Source organism: Xyrauchen texanus, chromosome 40 (assembly GCF_025860055.1).
Source record: "Xyrauchen texanus isolate HMW12.3.18 chromosome 40, RBS_HiC_50CHRs, whole genome shotgun sequence".
Taxonomy (NCBI): Eukaryota; Metazoa; Chordata; class Actinopteri; order Cypriniformes; family Catostomidae; genus Xyrauchen; species Xyrauchen texanus.
In genome coordinates this window covers 4111060-4134685 of record NC_068315.1, presented here as the reverse complement: position 1 = coordinate 4134685, position 23626 = coordinate 4111060, and the positions used below count along the sequence as shown (strand labels likewise).

The following is a 23626-nucleotide window of genomic DNA, read 5'->3' as shown; positions in this document are numbered from 1 at the left end:
TGACGGAGAAGATAAATGAGATAGAGACACAAACACTATTGGAGGTTTGTGAGAAAGAGAATCCAGTAGATACTGTTTCATATGCGGGTATTACAGTGAGCAACACACACACTTTGGTTCTTGCTGTAGAGCCCTGCAGTAGGGCGTTTGGGTGAAGTCTCTGCTACATACTCGTAGGGCAAAGCGACACCACTCTGCCATTCCTGTTAGGATTTCCAATCTATTCTTCCCACTGTGTGATGCACCAATTGAAAATCATGTTGAAAGCGCCCTTGTTACTGGTGACTCGTAAAGAACGTGGACATAGAGACTCCAGTCACTATTGTTAAATGCATTACAGGAGCCAGAATGTCTGACATTAGATCAAATTTACAAGTGCTGGCTAATGCTAAATGTAGATTTTCTAAGATTGTTATTCATGTTGGCATGTCGCTGTCTGGCTTCGCCAGTTGGAATTCACTAAAGATAATTTAAAGATGTGTGTGAACATGCATATTAAATGTCAGATACTATAATATCCTCCCTGCTTGCCGTGGTGATGAGGTTTATGGTAGATTAATATCAGTGAATGGCTGGATATCTGAGTGGTGTCCAGAGAATTCATAGAATTCATAGATAATTGGAAGAGTTTTTGGGAAAGACCTGACATGCTAAAGGGAGATGGACTTCATGCCTCCAGGGAAGGTGCCACTCTACTCTCTAGCAATATGGCTCATAGTCATAATAGTTATAGTATTTGACTAACTGGGGTCTGGAAGAAGACAAACTGGCTATTCCAAATGTCTGCTAGCTGCCTCGATACATCACACAGGTTACATAAACTACAACACCTAGAGAATAAATCACCTATATATCACATAGAGACTGTATCTATTCCCCGAAATACCATACACAAAACCTTTATTAAGTAATTTAGAAAAAAAAATTATTGTGTCAAACTTGGAAAAAAAATAAATTTGCTATTTAAAAGTACCATGGAGCAGTTCAGCCATCATGTGAAATGTCTTGACAACATCAACATCTCAAGTACCTTATTTTGTTGTGGGTGTCCCAATGTGGAAACTACATTTATGCTTTTCAGAGACCTCAATAAAATATTCAATTTATATTTTGGTTGCATTTGAGGGCAAAACAATTTTAATTAATTGTGTAAAATAGGCACATAATATCAGAATGTTGATTGCTGGGCCCTGAATTGTATCAAATCTTATCGTGTCAGACTTTGAAGTATCTGCAAATATCAGATCGCTGGACAAGATTATTGATATCGTATCATGATGAAATGTCCGATTTACACCCCTGATATAAAGGTAGGGCTACTAAACATTAGATCGCTCTCATCCAAATCACTAATTGTAAATTAAATTGTTACAGATCATAGTTTGGATTCACTCTGTTTCTCTGAAGCCTGGATTAAAACAGATGAATATATTAGTTAAAACAAGTCTACTCCCTCTGGTTATTTTTATACACATGAGCCTCATCTGAAAAGCCAAAGAGGAGGTGTTGCTATTGATAGTGATATTTTTAGTGTTACTCAAAGGTCAGGATATAAGTTTAATTCTTTTGAACTGAAAATGCTTAATGTGACATCGTCAGATATAAATAAAAAATCTTTGTCGTCTTTTGTTCTTGCAACAGTATATAGACCACCAGGGCCATATTCATATTTGCTGATTTTCTGTCAGATTTAGTAGTTGCTATGGAAACAGTTTAAATCATCAGTGATTTTAACATCCACATTGATAACAATAATTATACACTGGGATTAGCATTTATCAATATTCTCAACTCCGTTGGGGTAAGCCAAAATGTGACATGTCCAACTCATTGCCAAAATCATATGCTAGATCTAATTTTGTCGTATAGAATTGATGTTGATAAAATAGAAATTCTGCCACAGAGCGATTATATCTCAGATCATTACCTCATTACTTGTTTGCTGCGCTTAGCAAAGGTCACACAATCTATTCATCGTTATCATCCATGTAGAACTACTCTTTCAACTACTAAAGAAAGCTTTACTAATAAACTTCCATTCAGCTTTCCTTCAACCCTAACCAGTCCCCCAGTCCCTGCCACTGAAAAACACCCCCACAGCATAATGCTACCACCACCATGCTTCACTGTTGGGATGGTATTGCTGCCTGGTTTCCTCCAGACATGACTCTTGGAATTGATGCCAAACAGTTCAATCTTCTTTTCATCAGACCCGAGAACCTTGTTTCTCACAGTCTAAGAGTCCTCTAGGTGCTTTATTTGCAAATTCCAAGCTGGCTTTCATGTGTATTGCATTGAGGAGAGGCTTCCGTCTGGCCACTCTGCCATAAAGCCCGGAACGGTGGAGTGTTGCAGTGATGGTTGTCTTTCTGCAAGTTTCTCCCATCTCCACAAATAATCTCTGGAGCTCAACCAGAGTGACCATCAGGTTCTTGGTCACCTCTCTTACCAAGGCCCTTCTCCCCTGATTGCTCAGTTTGAATGGGTGGCCAGCTCTAGAAAGAGTCCTGGTTGCTCCAAACTTCTTCCATTTTATAATTATGGAAGCCACTGTGCTCTTGGGAACCTTTAATGCAGCTGAAATATATTTGTAGCCTTACGTAGTTGAGGTCTGTGCCTCAACACAATCCTGTCTCTGAGCTCAGCAGGCAGTTCTTTGAACTCATGGCTTGTTTTTTTTTTGCATTTTCAGCAGTGAGACCTTATATAGACAGATGTGTGCTTTTCCAAATCATGCCTAAACAGTTGAATTTGCCAGAGGTGGACACCAATTAAAGTGAAGAAAAATCTCAATCATGATCCAGAGAAATGGTATGCACCTGAGCTAAATTATCATAGCAAAGGATCTGTCAATGTGATATTTTGATAATTAAAAAAAAGATAAAAAATATGTTTTTTGCTTTGTCATTATGGAGAATGGAGTGCAGATTGATGTGAAAAATAATCATGTAAAGCATTTTAGCATAAGGCTGCAACAGCAAAATGTGAAGGGATCTGAATACTTTATGAGATTATGAAACATCTACCAAATTTAAAGGATATTTTCATCACAAAACAAATATTAACACTGAATGAAAATATAGATGCAGATCAGTTTTTATGGCTAATTTATTTGGATGTATCCTTAGCATTTAGTTTAGCTCAGTGCCTGCTGCTTAAAAATCTATGTATAGATTTGAAGCAAAACACATTATTATTATTATTATTATTATTATTATTATTATTATTATTATTATGTTGTTGTTGTTGTAGCTAGCATGCCATGAAGTTCACATACCTGTATGAAGCACCACCAAATATTTTATGAGATGGAAATTTCATGAACTGAGATGGCACTGTTGTTGTACATTTGGGAAGAGGAAAACACCAGCATCATGGAGCTGGTCAATGAGTGTGTTTACATGCACAGCAATACCCTAATAACCACAGAAAATGAGCTTATTGAAAAAGTCTGACATTGCAAGAAAAACATGTTTACATATGATGTGATATCATTTAGTTATTCCCTACTTTTGACGTGAAATCATGAACAGCCATATGCACAAAACCTACATTGGATGTAAGCCGGTAAGAACATTGGTAAATGTGTTTTTGATTAAACCATTTATGACCTTACCCTGATAAAAGAAAACCCTTTAAGCCATTTACATGATTTTACACATCAGCTTATGCATAATCAGTGTAGCATTGTGCATGTAAACGTGCTCTCTGATGATGCAACACAAATCTTTGAACATTCAAAGCATGCTAATTATTATGAATTGTTCCTTCTCTGTTTTCTTTAATTCACTGCCTGAGAAATTATAAAGATCATCTTAGATCCTGACAATTACTAAATCTACTTGATCTTTGTCCTCAACTTTGATGAGCTTAGCTGAGCCTATGTTCAAAATGGATCAAACCATTTTGGAACTAACCTCAGCGATCATTATATATCCTAAGCACAACAATGCATTCGAGAAAACCTTCAAACTTCAGAGGTCAACTTCAGCCATGAATGGGAATCAGCTCTTGCTTGAGTGGTACTGAAAGACACAAAAGTTGTACTTTCAAAGTCATTCTCATGGGCTTGAACTGTTGATGTGCATTAGCAGAGGCAGTAATTGGCACCAGAGGGTGTGCAGAATTCTCAGTATCGAAGACTGCGAAGAAGTGCAATAAGTGTCCTCACAGTCACACGTTCTTCCCGCAGGAAAATTGTCAACGTCTGCAAACACATCGGCAAAGGTCAGCAGCAGTCTTAGAGTTTTAAGTTTTTTTTTTCTTCATTCAGAGTGCTGATGTCTGTCATATCGTGCTATTTCATCAATAGTACTTTTGATCAAATGTTTTAAAGGAATAGTTCACCTATAAATGCAAACATTATTTACATATTCTGTCATAATGTAAAAATACTCAAACTTCCTCTAATGTCAAAAAAAGTAGTATTTTTTAAAAAGCTGCAATGATGATTCATTTTGTACTTCTGCAAATTTGCAACATCAAAGAGATAAATACAAACACATGACCACCAATTTGACATTTACACAACAATAATGCCTATTGTGTGTTTATTTACATGAAATGAAAAAAAAAGTTAAAGAAAAAATGTGAGAATATGAGAATATTCATCTGCTATCCAGTGCAGAATCAGCCTTTAACCATGTGTTTACTGGTCCAGCATTAATAGTCTGTGTTCTACAATGTTTACATCTACAAAAGGATTCTGGAAATATGTTATGTACAAAATGGAAGTTGTAAAAGCACAGATATATGTGCCCTTGTTCATTGCTGTTTATCCCCCAGAGCCATTAATTTCTTGCCCTAGAATAGACCCATTCCTATTCCGTGGTGAGCTATATATCGATCCAAAACGCTGTACTTGCCTTTTGTCATGTACCGATAAACCAATATTCTATGCTGATATATTAGTCAATTATTATTATTTTTTTAATCCTTTCTGATTCATGTCAATGTGAAAATCAATAAGTGTTGTTATGAGGTTGTGGTGTTTCTGTGGGGTATTTTAGCCTCTGTGTCAAAGGAAATGTTAAAACAACACAGCTGATAAAACTGTTAAATGCTTAAAAGGAAAGAATGGAAACAAAGGGACTTTAATAACGTATAGAGTAAGACGATATTAGATTTAGAAGATTGGCATTAGATTTCCTTATATTGCTGTTATTAGATCAATAGTCAACATTAATAAAAACATTTAAAATAAACATGCTGGAATGCATTGGAATTTTATTTTTGGGGGGCATGTTTGTGCATTTTGCGCAACATACCTTGATAATCCAGCAGCCCCAAAAAGTTCTTCGGCACTAAAGCCACACAATAAATTTTAATAATACTGGGAGAGAGTGGGGAATTGGGATATGACACATTCTGAAGCAGTCCAAATTGTCCAGCACCCCATGATTCTCAGATAAGAGTGCTTAAAGTATTTAATTTAGCTTGTTGAGGGCAAGGCATTTATCATCCAAGATGTCCTTCCTGAAGGCCTTCCTGAGAACGGCTCTGAGGCAGGGCGGAGGGTGGGGCCGGGTCGTGAGTATACACACCCGGTCCCTTATCAGGCTAATTAAGCCTCCGAGAGAGATAAAGGCTGATTGTGGGACCGGGTGTGTATAATCACGACACGGCCCCACCCTCCGCCCTGCCACAGGCTCCTTCAACTGTTTGCATGGTGTGAGGTTCTAAACTGTGTTTTCTAGGCCAAAAAGGCATTTTTACTCCAACCCACCATTACTCTGCTTCACAAACCTGCTCCAAAATCTAATTTTTCATATTCATGAATTTTAGTCTGCCTTATTGACAGGACCTAATGGAACGTGAAAGTCACTCTGGTTGTCTTGTCAAGAAATATGCAGTTTCTGGAAGATAGAGTTTAAAAGTTGAGCCGGCAATTTAGAAGTGTGCATTGAAGCGTTTGGTAAAGGAGCGTGCCCTGTATTGAGTGGATCACACCGAAGTTCTCATGGGAACTTTAATGAGGCCTTTAAACACCTCCACATGGAACCATTCATACTTCCATTTCCAGCAAATTCTTTTTACATTAATGAATGGAAATATGAAAAATAGATTTATTTGATTGGAGTTAAATACTTGTATATCAATAAGTCTGGAAAATGACATCAAAGTGTGTGAGGAAAGAATAGTAAAGGAAAGAAAAGGAAATGGAAAGGAAAAACATAAAGAGAAAGAAATCAAAAAGGAAAGAAAGAAAAGGAAAAAAATATGAAAGAGAAAGGAAAAGACAGGAAAAGGAAAGAAAATGTCATGAGTTAGGAAAGGAAAAGACAAAAGGAAACAATAAAAATGAAAAAATAAAGCAAATGTAAAAAAGGAAAGTAAAGGAAAATCAGGAAGGAAAGGACATAGGAAAGAAAAAGAAATGGAAAAGGAAAGGGAAAGGAAAAATGTAAAGAAAAGGAAATCAAAAAGGAATGAGAAAAAAAGGAAAAAATAAATATGAAAGAGAAAGGAAAGGAGAGGAAAAGGAAAGAAAATGAAATGAGTAAGGAAAGGGAAAGCAAAAAGGAAAGGGAAAAAATGACAAGAAAGGCAATGGAAGGAAAGGAAAGAAAAAGGAGAGGAAAGGAAAGGGAAAAAGAATAAGGAGAGGAAAAGGAAAAATGAAAGGAAAAAAGTGAGGAAAAGGAAAGTATATGTTAAAGACAGGGAAAGAAAATGATAGGAAAAAGGAAATGACAAGATAAAGGATGGGAAAACAAAGGAAAATAAAGGAAAGGAGAGGAAGAATAAAGGAAAGGAAAGAAGAGGAAAGGAAAGGAGGAAAAGGAATGGAAGTAATGATAAGAAAGTTCTTATATATTCATGTTCTAAATATACTGTAACTCAAGTAGTAACTGTAAATAGTGCAGTAACTCTAGTGTAATGGATTCTAAAGTCATTACAAATTCAGTTTACTTTGGCTGTGCTAGAAAGATCTACAGCAATGCAACAGTGCACACTCTCTAACATATGGCTTGAGCTTGTTCAAACGTAAAGACTTTCCCACATTTGAAATAAGACACATTGATCTGTCTGACACACTTTCAGGGCAGACTATGTGTGAATAATAATTATTCACTGTGAAATTCCAGATTTTTATTTGTGTATTCCAGTGTGCAAATTTTACAAAGACTTTTAGAGAGGTATTTTGTCCTAAAGGTAATTTTCGTGTTCATCTTTAGCAACAAACAGAATTACATTTTTTTATTATGTCATATGTAAAGCTATAATACAAACAGAAATAATGACAGTACTTACATATAATCAATGTTCCATCCGGTACTGATCATGGCCTATGGTGCTGGTGAAATGCGTTCCATCAGAACTAGTTTTTAGCTCAATCGTAGATTGCTTTGAAAAAACTCTTTTTTATTTAAAGCTGATGTCGATCCCCTTTTACAACAAAGGTAGTCAGCATTGTTACCCAGCCTTTGTGTTAGATGTAGAGCACAGGAAGAGAGAATCTATTACTCAGCACAAAATATATTTCAAGGGAGAGGGCCTGAAGTACTTTATAATACAGGTAAATGAGGAGACAGTGAGGGAGACAGGTACAGCTCTGTTCCAAAACATAGTTAGCTGCCTTGCTGTCTACTGCCTACATAAGAAGCTGCAATGTCAAAAGTGACTGCTTACAATAGAGTTTCCATTAGCATAATGCATAAAGTGGTTAGCACACACAATTATTCTGTAAAATAGTTCATGCTTAATTTGGTTTAGACATTTCTTTCTCTTTGTCCATCATCTTAAACTATTTTTTTCCCACTAAACTCATCGGACTCAAAATGGTATTGCCTTAGTTGCCATGAAAGACAAAACTTGCTGTAGAAGAAACAGTTTATGCAAATATCCGCAGCAGTGCCCCATGTGGCAATGCTGAGAATGGAACATCCAAGAGGACAAAAAATAAAATGAAAAAATAATTAGTGCACTGTAACATGTTAAAAGTGAAGGACGAGGCGAGAACCGGCTAGACAATATAAATTATAATTTAATGATTAACTTAAAGCAAAAGACATGCAACACAAACGCATACAGGGCGAATGGCTGTAGCTCTCTCTCTGCCGAACTGCCGCCTCCAGCAGCCTGTATCCCTCTCCTCATCTTGATTAGCCTGATTAGGGGCCAGGCGTGCATCATCACGGCCTGGCCCCGCCCTCCTCCTTGCCACATGCATCTTTAAAACTGACTTAAGAACGTTTGACCAGGCCTTCATAATTTATTTCGATACTTTTAAAAAGCCTATTTGTTAATAGATTTTTAGCTATTGTTTTAGCCTGAAATATCTAGACTTTTAATATTAAAGTATGAAAAATTATAAAAAAGTTTTTTTTAAGTATGAAAAAGCATGATAAAAATGCTAATTATTGCATGTTTAAAGCTATGATAATCTATACAAAGAGTGGAATAAATATAAACTATTTGAATATGTAATGTGTAAAAATGATTTCTTAAAATGTTTCCGAAAAGTACGACTGTCGCACAGCTGCATTTCCATCACACCAAACAATTTTGCCCCAATATATATATATATATACTTATCAAAAGTAAGTGTACTTGTTGATCAAGTTAAGAAAAATGTCAGTGAAGAGCATGCTTGAGATGAATAAAAAATAAAACAAAATCAAGATAAATATCACTTGTGCACAGAATAATTATTGGGCATCATTTCCAGTCATGTTTAATTTGGACAAATTACAGTATGTGCAAAATTTTATTTAATTTAGTGTACTTAATACCTATGAAATTAGCCTTAGCAAGACAAAGGAGTCAGACATTTTATCTCCGAGTATGAATGTATTTCCATCACCGTCATTTCCACAGCGGAATTATATTATACACAATACAGAATAAAAGTGTGGAGGGAATTTTCATGAAAATAAAAATGACAATAATGTACATACACTGTTGGACATTGTTAGTAGACCAATTAAATACAATAGTGAGCATGTGAAAATGTATTAACAGTATTTTACTGTCTTGAAATTCACAGGGCTAAAAGTGCCCGAAGTTGTGGAACCCCCAATTGTGGTTCAAAAGTTTCTTAAATCATTCACTTGCCCTTTCAGCACCACAGCAGGATGGACAGCTCCAAAGTGCTGAAGGATCTCGCTGCAGATTAACTATCTTTGGTAAATAGCTGAGATGTCTCATTTAAAAACAAGCAAAACAAACATTGGCTCAGGTTCAGATGTAACCTGTGAGTGCATAAATTGCAAGGACTTGATTTAGACAGGTTTGGTGATGCATCTTAGCCGCACAGCAATAATTGCTCCTCCAGGGACAAGAGAATGGCCTCACTGTTGCAGCCATCGGCCACAGTAGTATTTATAATGTTTTCTTCTCTTTGTAAAACCTGTCAAGAGGTGACAAGACAAAGAAGGGTGTTTTTATAAATACATCACAAGTGCTTTTTTTCAAGCGTGTGTTACTTTTAGAGACTTACAAATGTTGAAGTCATGTGATGTGCTGCCGCTCAAGAGAAGCTCTTGGTGGATGTATAATTCAAGGAATCTATTTCATGTCGTGTCCGCGGAGAGTGCTTCCTAATAAAAGATGTATTGTTTACACGATCAATGCACCTGCCATAGCATCTCCAGCGGCTTGGTGTTTAAGTGAAGCTGTTACACTTACATTTATCATCACTCTCAAGCTAGGTTAGTAGGTTAGTTAAACTTTACAGTACAAGGTTAAATCCCGAGTCCCCATACCCTTTGCTTCTTCTGTCAGATGATCTGTGAAAATCAGTGCTAACAAGGTGTTACACAAAGACTGCAATAGTTGTTTGATCCTTGTGATAGTTGTGGTTCTTATTTAGTATTTTGTTAGTAACTTGCGATTTTCAAAAACACTTTGGCATTGAAATTCATGTATCATGATATTTAAATGGCACTACATGTACACACTTGTTAAACATAACATACATTTTAACTGTTAATTATATGGGAAAATCATAATGTTTTACATTTAAAAAATGCCTCTTACAACATTTTACCATAAAACTACACGTATTGTCTTTTAAAAGATATTTAAAACTATATAGATATAACAAGATATTTTATGGTAACTACTTGTTAACCAATTTACTATGTTACTTTTTGTAAATGATGATACACCAAGGTACTTCCAAAAATATCGTGATACTCTATGATCCAAATACAAATCATGGTAGTACCATGGTAAAGTGTCAAAAAACAAAAAAACATGGTAGTGCCATGTTCCCATTTGGGCCATGCAGCTTCAACATTGAAGTTTGAGGTATGATTGTGTGTAATATATATTGTTGAACAAAACATAAAATTCTCTACAAGCCATGATAATCATAGACCTAATTGTACTAATGAATTGAAAACCGCTATTCTAAATACATATCGGAAATTCCCAAGGGAACCCATGGCTCAAAAAATGCTCTTCCAGGATTCATGACTACAAACTGAACAGCTCTATTCTGCATAAACGTTCATGTCATATAGTTGCTGTACTGGAGCAGCTCCATATGATATATTCCCTGGTGGCCTGATTTCAGTGCAGCACATGTGCATGATAACTGTTCTGCTTGGCTGTGATCCGCCCACTCAGTACCATTAGATAAAGAGTATGAGCTGCTCAGTGTGGAGGAAACCACTCGCCTGCTAACTCCAAAGATCTCTTCAAGGTTTCACTAAATAGCACTTCCCTCACTCAGGGGCGGCAGGCTCTGAAAGCAATGAAGATGTCATGGGCATATGTCCCATACAGAAATCTCATATATGGTAAAACATGTGAAACACATATATAATATCTACTGTATGTTCATGTACTATATGGATTTCACTGTTATGAAAAATATCACATACCTGTACATATATCCAAAAGATATTCTAAAATAATTGTCAATTTTAAATGGGTCACTGCAACCTTTTATTGTATTTTTTAAAATGACTTAAACTATCAAATACAACTGAATTAAAACTTCCTTAGGGTCACTTCAATCTGTTCCAATCGTGTGATATCCCTTAAAAAAAAATAAGTTCCAAAATGTTCCAGGAATGACATAATTTTTGTGGGAAAACAACAGTACACACATCAGTATTAGCAAGTATTATAAATGGCTTTTATGACATTTGTGCCATTTTATGGTATTAGATGGTCTGTCTCACTCTAAATCCTGTAATATTATTTCAAGTTACACAGTTTAAAAGGAACTGAATAACAGTATTGACCAAGCTACTCTATTGTGTTTTGGGCAGTTATAAAATTTGGCTTGATCACTCATTCACATATACAGTAGTAGAAACTAGAGTGTATATTTATGCATGTGGGAGTGTGTCTGTGTGCAAATATGATAACATTTACATTTACATTTATGCATTTGCAGACGCTGTGCAATTATTACAGGGACAATCCCCCAGAACAACCAGGAGTTAAGTGCCTTGCTCAAGGACACAATGGTGGTGGCCGTGGGGATCGAACCAGTGACCTTCTGATTAACAGTTATATGCTTTAGCCCACTATGCCACCACCACTGATAAGGAAGCATAACACTGTTGAACAAAGACAAAAACCTGTGAATGCATTTTTGGCTAATGCACAGTGAATCTGTGTTTTTATCACATTGTGCAGTCATTTCCATTCTACATGTGCAACAGTGTAGATTTTAAGTCAACATGAAATCAAAAATGTACCTCATTTACTTGCATACAGTGGCTAAAGCATAGTAGCCTACTAGTCTTATTGTGAATGATTCATCAAAGCACATTATTCAAAAAAGGTTGTCTTTGTAGCTTTCATCAAATATACATTGTTTATTTTGTTTCACTCATGTGTCACATTATGGAAGAAAAACTGGTTGCGAGTGCCATTTCAAATTGACTTCTCATGTTGTTGGTGTGCAATCATATGTCAGGCCTTTAAATAAATATTTAATATATTTGATATAACTGCTTGTTGAGCAGAGCATTCCACACAGGCATGTTACTGAATTTATCCGGACCATTTTCTAGCCCCAGTTCAAGCGCAACCTTCAAAATACTTAACCCTAACCCTAATCTATCTATCTATCTATCTAATCCAGGCTGTCCCATGGCCATAAAGCGAGTAGGAAGTTCTAAAAGGATTGCACTTACAGCAGCAGCTATGATGGCGATGGAGTCTGACGTGACACAGGGACCATCTGTCTCTTCGGCTCACCCTCTCCACCTGCTCTCGCTCTCACCCGTCAAACTCCCATTTCTGACGGTACCTCGCACAGGTAAGAATTCCTCTCAAAAAGCTTTATTTTATGTCTTTGTGTGCTCGGTGAAAAATATTGAACCATATCCCCAAGGGTCACCCATAAAAAGCCACACATGTCCCACAGGATCCTCTCTGAACTGTTCATCTGGCTGTGTACAAACCCAACTTTCTAGTCTTTACCAGACTATGCAAGTAACTCTCCATTTGGCTTAGGTTAAAAACAACCTGCTGTGTGTTGTTTTGTCTGACCCACTTGGTGTGATTCTAGGCTTCATAATAAGGATCAGCTTGCTCACAAAGCTTCTGATGTCCTAATTGGTGAATTGTAATTGCAAATGCCTTTGGTTATGCAAATGCACCCAATTTTTCTTTCTTGTTTATCAGAGATAGTCTTTCTAATGTTTTTATTTCGCTTTCAACTCGGCATGCTTGAAAAGAGAGGTTTTCAAGAAATGCATTAATGTAAAAATAACCAAACTAGCACAACATTATGAAAATATTTTTGCTCAGTGGGTCCTTAAAATGCAACTGAATGGAGATTTCTCTTTTGAAACTCCAAAAATCACAGACAGTCAGCATAAGTGTCATCCATTCAACACCAGCTTTTAAATTAATGTCTTCTTAAGTGAGACGATCACTTTTGATTTGAAAAAGATAAATATTTAAGTACTTTTTTTTTAACTAAATCATGCTTCTGGTCTGCAGCAGTATGTGCGTGTGACATAATCGCATTGGCATTTGAAACACGTGAGAACTGAGGCAAGTGCGTCACAGCAGGAAGAGCAGCGCTGTTTAAAAGTGAGGAGGAGGAACGCTGTACAGTGACTTGTTTGGTTTTGGTTAAGATCTGTATTTATCTGTTTCTTTACTTAATGGTGCTTTCTTTACAATGTAGTGTTTGTGTGCTTTTCCTGGATGTCTCAGCTGAGTGGAGAAATTACATCTGTATCATGACAACGCAAATACGTCACACGAGAAACCACTTGGACTCCACCCTCTTGTGAAGCTTAACCTCATGTTGGATTATAGTTAAAAAGTACTTAAATATTGATATTTTTTCGCACCAAAATGATCTGATCGCTTTAGCAGACATTAATTTAACCGCTGAAGTCACAGAAATGACGTTTATGCTGACTGTCTGTGATTTTTGGAGCTTCAATAGATACATCTCCATTTACTTGCATTTTAAGGACCTTCTGAGCTAAGATGTTTATTACATTTTTATTCAAATGTGTTCTGGTGAAAATAGAAAGACATACACACCTGACATATCATGACAACATAATTCCAGTGAACCCAGTAATCTTGCTATTGGATATAAAATTACACAGATATGGTTAGTAATTATGGTTAGTAATGTGTTAACATGTTTAATATTTGCATGTTGTGGCAATACTTTTCAAACATGTTTATTGTAATGTTTTTGACTGGCCGAATTCACCACCTTGTAAGTACCATAATGGGGGTGGGGGTTCGCGTGATATGACTGTGAAGCAATCGTCTGTGTTCCACAACACAGGTCCTTGAATAGCGTGTAACGTGCGAGTAAGGGCAGCCGGTGGACTTTTTGGTGCCCTCCTATGGTAAGAAGGTGCCCCCCTAGGGAGTTGGTGCCCTATGCAGACTGCATAGTATGCGTATAGGGAGCGACGTTACTGCCTTATACTGACTTATACTGACTTATGAACTCGGAACATTCAATTAATTTAGGGGCAGTTTTTAGTAAGTTTTACTAACCTTACTGCAACCAAAATGCAACACTGTGAAACATTTTGTGCTCGCAGGGAATTTACCTTGACACCTAAGAAACAACGTACAGTGCACAGCTGCGCCTTTGATTTGAAAGGAAATTTTGGGACTTTTAAGGTTGTTGGTTTGGACTTCCCCAAGCAATTTCAAGAAATGTTGCTGGTTGAGCTGGTCCATATTATTGCTGAGTTTGTTTTGGTGTTGCTCTTGGTGTGGCATTCCATTTTATTTATTTTTTTTTTCTCAGAGAAGTAAGACTTCCACTTTGCTGAAGTGGATGAGTTTAAATCAAGGGTCAGTGACCCAGTCAGATTCAAAAAGAGAAGAACCATAGTCGTTCATTTGGGGAAAAAAATCCCTTTTATTTTCCCTTCTCACTCTCTTTCTCTGCCCTCATGCATATAGATGAACTGTTTCCTTCCTGTTGTGTTCAGTGAACACGTTCAGTTCCTCTTGCAGGTTGGTTGCCTGGGGTGAAAACAATGTGTGTGCGTCAGTGTGTACATGCATCTTTGTGCAGATCTATATATTTTATGAGAAAATATATGTATTTTTCACTGCCAGTCTTGTATGTGGGTGTGAAGGATGAATTCTGTGTTGTGAATCAATAGCAATGCATCTGCTATTGCCAGCATGGCAATAATTCCCCTGGAATTATTTCCTTTTAGCCAGTCCTCAATAGCAACATTAAAGCAAGCAGGCCAGCAAAACCCAAAGGAATTTTAATTTAACTCTAACGATGTATGTGCATGTTTGTTTGATGGCGTGGTAACTGGATCGCTCTTCATCTGGCCCATAGAGTATCGGCCCACTGCAATTGAGGCAGTAATTTATTCTGATTGTAATCTTAAAGCAGGGAATGTTTGTGGCACAGTTCGAGTAAGGGAAGATAACAGATGAGTAAAGTGTGCTGCCTTGCTGTCTTCTGGCTACACAGGCAGCTGCCTTCTAACTAAGGGGTTGTTCAGACCAAATGCATTCTTGTGCTAAAAAACTATACGTAGTGCAATGAATTGAACAGAACGCAAGTGTCTCGAGATGCATTTTTAAAAGTCAACATTCTTTTTAACCTGACATGGCATCGAAATAATGTGGCGCTCCTGCTTGGGATGCTGAAAAAACAGTGATGGACAAACAGTGGAATGGTAAAAAATGTCTTTCTAGTGCATGTTTACATACAAATCAATTGATAAATAGTGCAGGTGGACACAAAATATTGTCAGTTTGATAAAATCCCATTACCTTATCAGAGTAAAATTATTTTGCAATATGACTTTGTTGCCATGACATCGCAACACTTTTGAAACAATGTGTATTTGAAAGTTTATGGACTGGCCCTATTGGTCACTCCCTCTGTAAGTGCCATACAGTAACCGTGATTGTTGCTTATTAAGGGACAAGTCGTAATATTTTTTTTTTGTGGTATTCAACATTATGCTACAAATGTTGTCAATTGAGCTTAACTTGACTGAACTTGGAACATTCCTTTAAAATGCTGCCTGCGTACACACCTCAATAGGTTTTCAAACAGTGCCATTAAAGACATTTGCAGATGCATAAGTCTGGCAGTTTTAATGGATGCATCTTTTTGAAAGCAGATCTTTACATTATATGAGTGTAACCTTACATGGCACACAAGTTCACTGTCTCTTCTTTGGGTTTCTCATGCTCTCTGTAAGGTGGCAGAACAGTGGGAACCACTTTGATGCAATAGAGTCAGCTTTAAAGCTCCCTTTAAATGCCTGAATTATAGTCCTGCATGTGTGTTGAGAGATTTGGTGATTAGTTCTTGAATATGATTGGAAGACACCATTGTCGCCAAATCATTTTTCCCCTGCAAATAAATGATAAAGTAATATAAAATATTTTACTTTACTGTAAATGTATCTGACATTCACCAGTGCATTTGTGTATGTATATTTGTGCTTGTATTTGTGAATGTGTGTTGTGACATTTCAAAACAGCATGAGCTCTATATAATGCTGATATTAATACAATAATTATGAAAAAATCTGGAAAAACCAGATTATTGTATAATGTTACATTATTATATAATGTTTAACAATAAAGTTATTTAATAATAAAGGCACTGAGTCAGTTGATCAGCGAGAGAGCGAGATAAAGGGGGGCCAGAGATGCCAGTTTTGGGAGAGAGAGAGAGAGACACGCGGCCACTGTATGTGTATGCGTCTTTGCTTTATGTTGTTTTAAGTTTAATTTCTGTCATTAAATTTATGTTAACTGTTCTGCCGGTTCTCGTCTCCTCCTTGCCCATCCTTTACCTGTTAAACACTGTAAATACAGTACCATCCTATTGAACCAGATGGCTCATATAATTCAAAATAAGGAAGGCAAACTCCATACTTGATTATGCATGTTTGTTTCATATATAAATCTTTGTCTAATTATGTTGAGATGTTGCGCATTAAGATGAACTAGTGCAACTTCTGTACATTGCACTGCCAAAATCCCAAAGCTCACTGTGTCTCGATACATTTACAGATATGGGAGTAGTTTTTGGCTCACATTAAAGATGTTTTTCTACTCGTTATTAACACATCAACAAACTCAGTAAACTTGTCTTGGAGTACTCTATGTGCGTAAGTGACTTTTTTTTTTTTACCGGGAAACAAGATAAAAATACTAATTAAGAAAAAAAATATTCAGTGGAAAAGTGACATTTTTACCGCATCATTAAAGTACAAATCACTGTAAAAAGTACAAATCAAATGATTATGATCAATAGAATATAACTACATACAGTTCGGATAAAGTTCTGAGTCGAGAGTTTGAGAGTTTGCTTTTACAAGGTGAGACGCACCAAAGATCAAAAGTTAAAATTTAAACAAGCTGGGCTGTGGAATGAGGGGACAATTATGCAAATTCCATTATGTTAGATAACAGCGGTATTAGTAGGTCACGATTTACATAAGGAGTCTCTACACTGCTTGAGAATAGAGATAACATGTTGGGGATTAATTTTGACTTTTCTCAAAACTCTGATTAACACGTTCTCTGATAACTGGTAAATCTTCACAGAGGAGAGAAGAAGAATGTCCATATTTCTCCCATGAGAAGTTCTGCTAATTTTCCCAATCAGAAACATATCTCGGAGCTGAAGTGGACTGGTCACATTTTGAAAAGGTGTTTAACTAATTGAAAAGGATTTTCCTTAAGGGTGAGACTTTTACTGGTGGGCTGGTCAATTTATAGGCTGATTAATACAGTATATAGGGATGGGAATCGTAAGAAGTTTAACCATTCCGGTGCCAAATCCGCTTCCACTTAATGATTCTTACTTTTAAAGAAGAAATGTTTGAAATTTGAAATGCTATTTTTATTACATTTACTGCATGCAGCAGTCTGCTGCCAAATAATGAGATAATTTAACATTTCAAGAGCCGATATATCTAATCATAGATAAACTGATTAAAGTTTTGCAAAACAGACTTTTTAATCACTTTAAAAAAAAACATTTATCCATAATTGCAATCCAATAATTTGTGTTTTTTGTAACTTTTGTTTATTGAATAAAATTCTAAACAACAAAAAAAGTGCTAATGTAATTTTTATTTGTTATTTTTAGTTTTTTATGGTAAATGGTCTGCACTTATATAGCGCCATTTTTAACCTTAGCGGTTATCAAAGTGCTTTACACTGTGTCCCATTCACCCATTCACACACACACACACACACACACACACACACACACACACACACACACACACACACACACACACACACACACACACACACACACACACACACACACACATGTTGGTCTACCTATCATTATGAGGACTTTCCATAGACATAATGACTTTTATACTGTATAAACTATAGATTCTATCCTCTAAACCTAACACAACCCCTAAACCTAACCCTCACAGAAAACCTTCTGCATTTTTACATTCTCAATAAAACATTGTTTAGTATGATTTTTAAGTGATTTGAATTATGGGGACACTAGAAATGTCCTCATAAATCACATTTATAGCATAATACCCTTGTAATTACTAATTTGTAACTTACAAAATTGTCCTCGTAAATCACAAAAACACACACGCACACACACACACACACACACACACACACACACACACACAGAGTTTGGTTTCCATGTTTTATGGGGACTTTCCATAGACATAATGGTTTTTATACTGTATAAACTTTATATTCTATCCCCTAAACCTAACCCTACCCCTAAACCTAACCCTCACAGAAAACATTCTGCATTTTTACATTTTCAAAAAACATAATTTAGTATGATTTATAAGCTGTTTTCCTCATGGGGACCGACAAAATGTCCCCACAAGGTCAAAAATTTCGGGTTTTACTATCCTTATGGGGACATTTGGTCCCCACAAAGTGATAAATACACGCACACACACACACACACACACACACACACACACACACACACACACACACACACACACACACACACACACACACACACACACACACATGTTGTGTTTCCATGTTTTATGGGGACTTTCCATAGACATAATGGTTTTTATACTGTACAAACTTTATATTCTATCCCCTAAACCTAACCCTACCCCTAAACCTAACCCTCACAGAAAACTTTCTGCATTTTTACATTTTCAAAAACATAATTTAGTGTGATTTATAAGCTGTTTTCCTCATGGGGACCGACAAAATGTCCCCACAAGGTCAAAAATTTCGGGTTTTACTATCCTTATGGGGACATTTGGTCCCCACAAAGTGATAAATACACGCTCACACACACACACACACACACACACACACACACACACACACACACTCAAACACCAATGATGGCAGAGCTGCCATTGGGAGCAACTTGGGGTTCAGTGTCTTGTCCAATGACACTTCGGCATGTGGAGTCATGTGGGCCAGGAATCAAACCGCCAACCTTGCGATTTGTGGCCGACCCGCTCTACCACCTGAGCCACAGCCGCCCACCTTTAACCCTAATTTAACCCCAATTAAACTGGGACAGGAGCAAGTATTTAACCTTCAGATGCATGTATATTTAAATCAGAAAAAGGGGGGAGGGGGGGGGGGGGGGTATCTTATTTTTTCTTTTTACTTCAGAGCAAGAATATAAACATTTTCAAGAATACAATCAGTCCATCCCAAAAGATACGTATACAATGACATGTAAATAATGCTTTGGTATTCATTTAGAATGATGGATGACAGAATGATGGAAAAGGTACATATGGAAAAAAAATATGTTTGTAACATCACATCCTTGAATGGTTAAATATGTATTTTGATACCATGCCGGAGTGTTAAACAAAACACTTATCATGTTATGGTATCATGCTGACCCTAATATACACAAGAAATTAGCCAAATAATTCAAATTTATCCAACTCACGCAGAGAGTTTCTAGAGGAGGAAAACTGCTCATCTACACTACATGTGCAACCAAATTCAAATTGACTGTCCTTAGAGTCATTAGTGAGTCTCAGTTAGTCCAGTGTGAGTTGGTAATATTAATGAAAGCTGTGCTAGAGACCTCTAAACTTTAATCAGCTCCAGCACTCTCTCTCTCTTTATCACTCTCTGATGACCTTTACAATTAGTTAAAGCTTTAAAACTGACCTGATCACTGACATGAGTAGTACATGATATCTATGAGTCCATGAGGTGGGAGAGCCCAGTACTCATTAGTGGTTAGTGCAGCAAACACTTGTAATCCGATTGGAAGCTTTACAACACTTGGACTGTCTAACAAGCTTAGTATCAGGAATGGACTGGGACTAAAAACTGCAGAGGTACTTATGTCAGTATATGACAAACCATTGCTTGCTGCAGTATCTAGTTAATTTACGGTGCTGTCAAAAAGTCTAAGAGGACATTGAAAATCAAGGATTGAAAATTGCCACCGAAGAATGTTGTTTTCCGACAGTTATTGTCAGTGTGAGCAGTCATCACCAGATTAAAATGAGTCGAGGTGTAAATAGCACATCTGAATGTGCATCAGTCAACGGTTCACTCTAAATAACAAATCTGTCGCTCCGTCTTAATTTCTGTGCTCTGGCATCAAACACACGGCTACATTACCTGTGATTTGCTTTTAAACAACTGCACACTGGCATCAGTGGTGGCCAGACTACCCACAGTGCCTCTCTTATTTCAGAGCCTTTCATGATTTATAAATAATTAAAGACTAAATAGCATAGCTAATTTAACTGAAAATATGATTGAGTTGAAAAGCACGGACATGGACGGATAGTGTATTGAATCAACCATACAAATAGAGGATGTCCTTTTTTTGCAACATGGGTTGGTACACTAATTATGGAGGCTGTGGTTTGTCGTCCTGGATGTTCTATTAAAAGCCAGCGTGTGATGGAAACATCTTTCAGAAGTAAGAGCAAATTATGCCACTGAGCCTTTGTTATATGCAGTCTCCATCATTAACTGCATTTAGCATGCCAAGCAAAGGAGAGCCCATTTATAACCTTCTTATTCTTATTCTATGGCAGTGCCTGCATTGTGAAAAGATGGGTTAGTATGCCTACCACTACTGTGTTGAGATGGGGGAAGAACTAGTTAATAAGTGGTGTAATCAGAGCTCTTCTACAAAGGGCAGCCTACAAGGTTAGCATCAACAATAATGTACAAACCATTTTTGCTCCATTTTCAGCCAAAACAACTGATATATAATTGACGATTTCCTCACTTGATGTTGTGATTGCAATTCATTTAGATTCATAGAATTTTCATTAGCCTCGTGCGACCTCGCGTCCACATGTGTAGACGGTGTATTTCGGCTTTGCTATTAACGCATAATTTAAATTAATTAAAACTGGCTGAATACTGTTCACAAGAATCTACATTGTCATTTAAAGGTTAAACTTCTGGCGCACATCGTCATGTGACACAACAGTATGAATTTTGTTTCCAGGAAGTGCTCCGATGGGCACAGCGCCATAAATAAGTGCCTCTGGTAAGAAAACTCTATACATTCATTGATTGAAACCTGTTTGATGGTAAAGAGTAGCATCTCTAGTTTCGTTTGATATGCTGCTTTAAAAAATCCATTCATTTTTCTTGTGTCAGCGCAGTAATAAAGATGCAGTCCACGTATGTGGAAAATGGGACCATTTTCACTCAAAAGTAAAAAAAAAAAAAAGTAAATTGTTTTGAATAATTTTCAACTGTAACACATCTGTGGGTCATTTAGCTTCATTTTAATATACATTTTGTTAGATTTTATTTTGTTATCACTGTACAATACAGTTCTATTCAATAACAGTAGTAATTGGATCTCTATAGATATAGAGAATACATGTATTCATGCAAAAGCTGAAACATTTTGCTTTCAGATGCTTTATATGGAGTTAGGATGAAAATAAGGTGTATTTCTAACTGTTCTGAGACCAGTGTAGACAGACAGCACACTGAAGGTTAAGTCATTCACTTAATATGGAGCAAGGGTGCATTCAATAGCTTTCTATACAGCCAAGTATTTAGTCCTAAAATCCAACCAAAGTTTCAGTTTTAGGCTGCAGATGATGTTTGGATAACTCAACATGTTTGGCTGACATGGAAAATGATAATCAGTACATAGATTCAGAATTGTTTAATGCAAAATGTTATTTTAACATGGTTGGCAGTGATTTGATAATGCTGGCCATTACTTTTAATCAAATTATTTATTCAGCTTTATAGAAAATCAGCTGTAATGTCTGTAACGTCTCTAAAACAAGAATAACCACTTTTGGACAAGTAATAACATTTTTGATGAAAAAATCTATTACTTTTAGATTACATATGTGGACATCAGTTTTTAGGAAAAATTATGTATTTATTTATTTTTGCTTGTTTATTAGCTTCTACTAGGTACAAATCAAAAAGGGAAATGGAAAATGCACACAGCAGTCATGCAGGGGTCTCAGTTGGTTAATATCCTAATGGTTGGATGAATTGCACACCATATTACCGTAATTTCCGGACTATTGAGCGCACCTGAATATAAGCCGCACCCGCTGAATTTTAAAATAATTATTATTTTGAACATAAATAAGCCGCACCTGTCTATAAGCCGCAGGTGCCTACCGGTACATTGAAACAAATGAACTTTACACAGGCTTTAACGAAACACGGCTTGTAACAAAAATAAATAGGCTTTAACGAAACACGGTGTGGCAGCGGGGGCGTGGTCAAGCGCCAGTCCGGGAGAGAAAAGCGGTAAGGGCGCTTACATCAAGTGCTGAAAACTGTCACACTGGTGCCAGTTTTCCCAAGAAGGACACGTGAAGCAGGGCACTTGACGTTCCAGGTAAGGCTTTTAATGGCCACAGCAATGTTTACAATCAATTTGATAAAGTTTCTCAATTCTTGGTCTTCTATGCGCCAACACTAGACTGACGTGTGTCTGTCTGTCTGTCTGTCTGTCTGTCACTCACTCACTCACTCACTCTCTCGCTACCTTTTTATGCCGCTCTCCCCACGCTTACTGAAATTAGACACAGGTGCTAGACATTAGCTCAGGTGTAAGCGCCCTTATCGCTTTTCTCTCCCGGACGGGCGCTTGACCACGCCCCCGCTGCCACACACGGCTTGTAACAAAAAATAAAAAAATTAGCAGTAAACAGTAGCCTAGCAAGAAATTCATCGGTCACTATCTTCCTCCTCTTGTGCACATGAAACCATTGAAGTCATCTCCTTCGGAGTTGAATAGCCTCAGCTTTAGCTGTCTTTTTGCACTGAGTCAATTCATCACGCTGCTGTTTCCAACGTCTCCCGTGCAGCAGCTCTTTTTCCTTTTCCAACAGCCAGATCAATCGCCTTCAACTTGAAAGCAGCATCATATGCATTTCTCCGTGTCTTGAGGGTGACAAAATGACTACCGTAATCAGAATGATGGGAAGTTTGAGCGCGCTCGATTTAATCTAAACAGTAAACAAAAAAGTTGTTTGACCTTAACCCGTTCGGCAATTTCATTGGTCTAATGAAAGCTTCATGCCGCCAAAAAACTGAGCACGTCACAGAATGTTTTTTTTTTTTTTTTAAATAAAATTTGAAAGCGGGAAAAATCCATATATTAGCCGCGTCGTTGTTTAAGCCGCGAGGTTCATGTTCTTAGCAGCACAAAAAACAAAGACAATGCTCTGATTGAAATTATAATGAAATTATACACAGAAGCGAGCAATTAATCTGTCAGTGATTGGCTACTTTGATCAAATACTGCACAACTGCTCATTAAATAGAAAATAAAAAACACTAACAAGACACAACATGAGTAGACCTACAAGGACTGCGATAAATGGAACTTTTCACAATCAATTGTGGCTGCAATTGTAATCTTGATGATTTATTTAATTAATTGTGCAGCCCTACTATGTTGTGATATGAAATGAAACTAGCTGCTTGCCTCTTATAATGTCACTTTTCCACTGCACATTACGGTTCGACTCGACTCGACTCTGCTCGCTTTACTTTTCTGAGCTTGTCTTTCTAATGCAGTATAGTGTAGCCTCAACTTGGGTGGGATTATAGGCTAATCGTCATAGTTGCGCCACCTCTACTGCTGTGACATCATCCTTAAAGCGATACAAAACAATAAACAATAACATGACCACTAGCTGTTAGATACTAGCTCATTGTGCTGTATAAAGCAGTTGTTGCATGGTGATTTTACACAAGTGTAACAGTTAAATTG

At 37.0% G+C, this 23626-nt stretch overlaps 1 protein-coding gene across 1 annotated transcript in view; it reads left to right on the top strand.

Moving 5' to 3' along the window:
• The window catches only part of LOC127633749 (transcription elongation regulator 1-like protein), a 93166-nt gene that overhangs the window by 12028 nt on the left and 57512 nt on the right, over positions 1–23626 (top strand). Inside the window, exon 5 of the mRNA XM_052113028.1 lies at positions 12050–12226. Within this exon, the coding sequence (XP_051968988.1) occupies positions 12050–12226 (177 nt within the window). The remainder of the gene's footprint in view (positions 1–12049; positions 12227–23626) is intronic.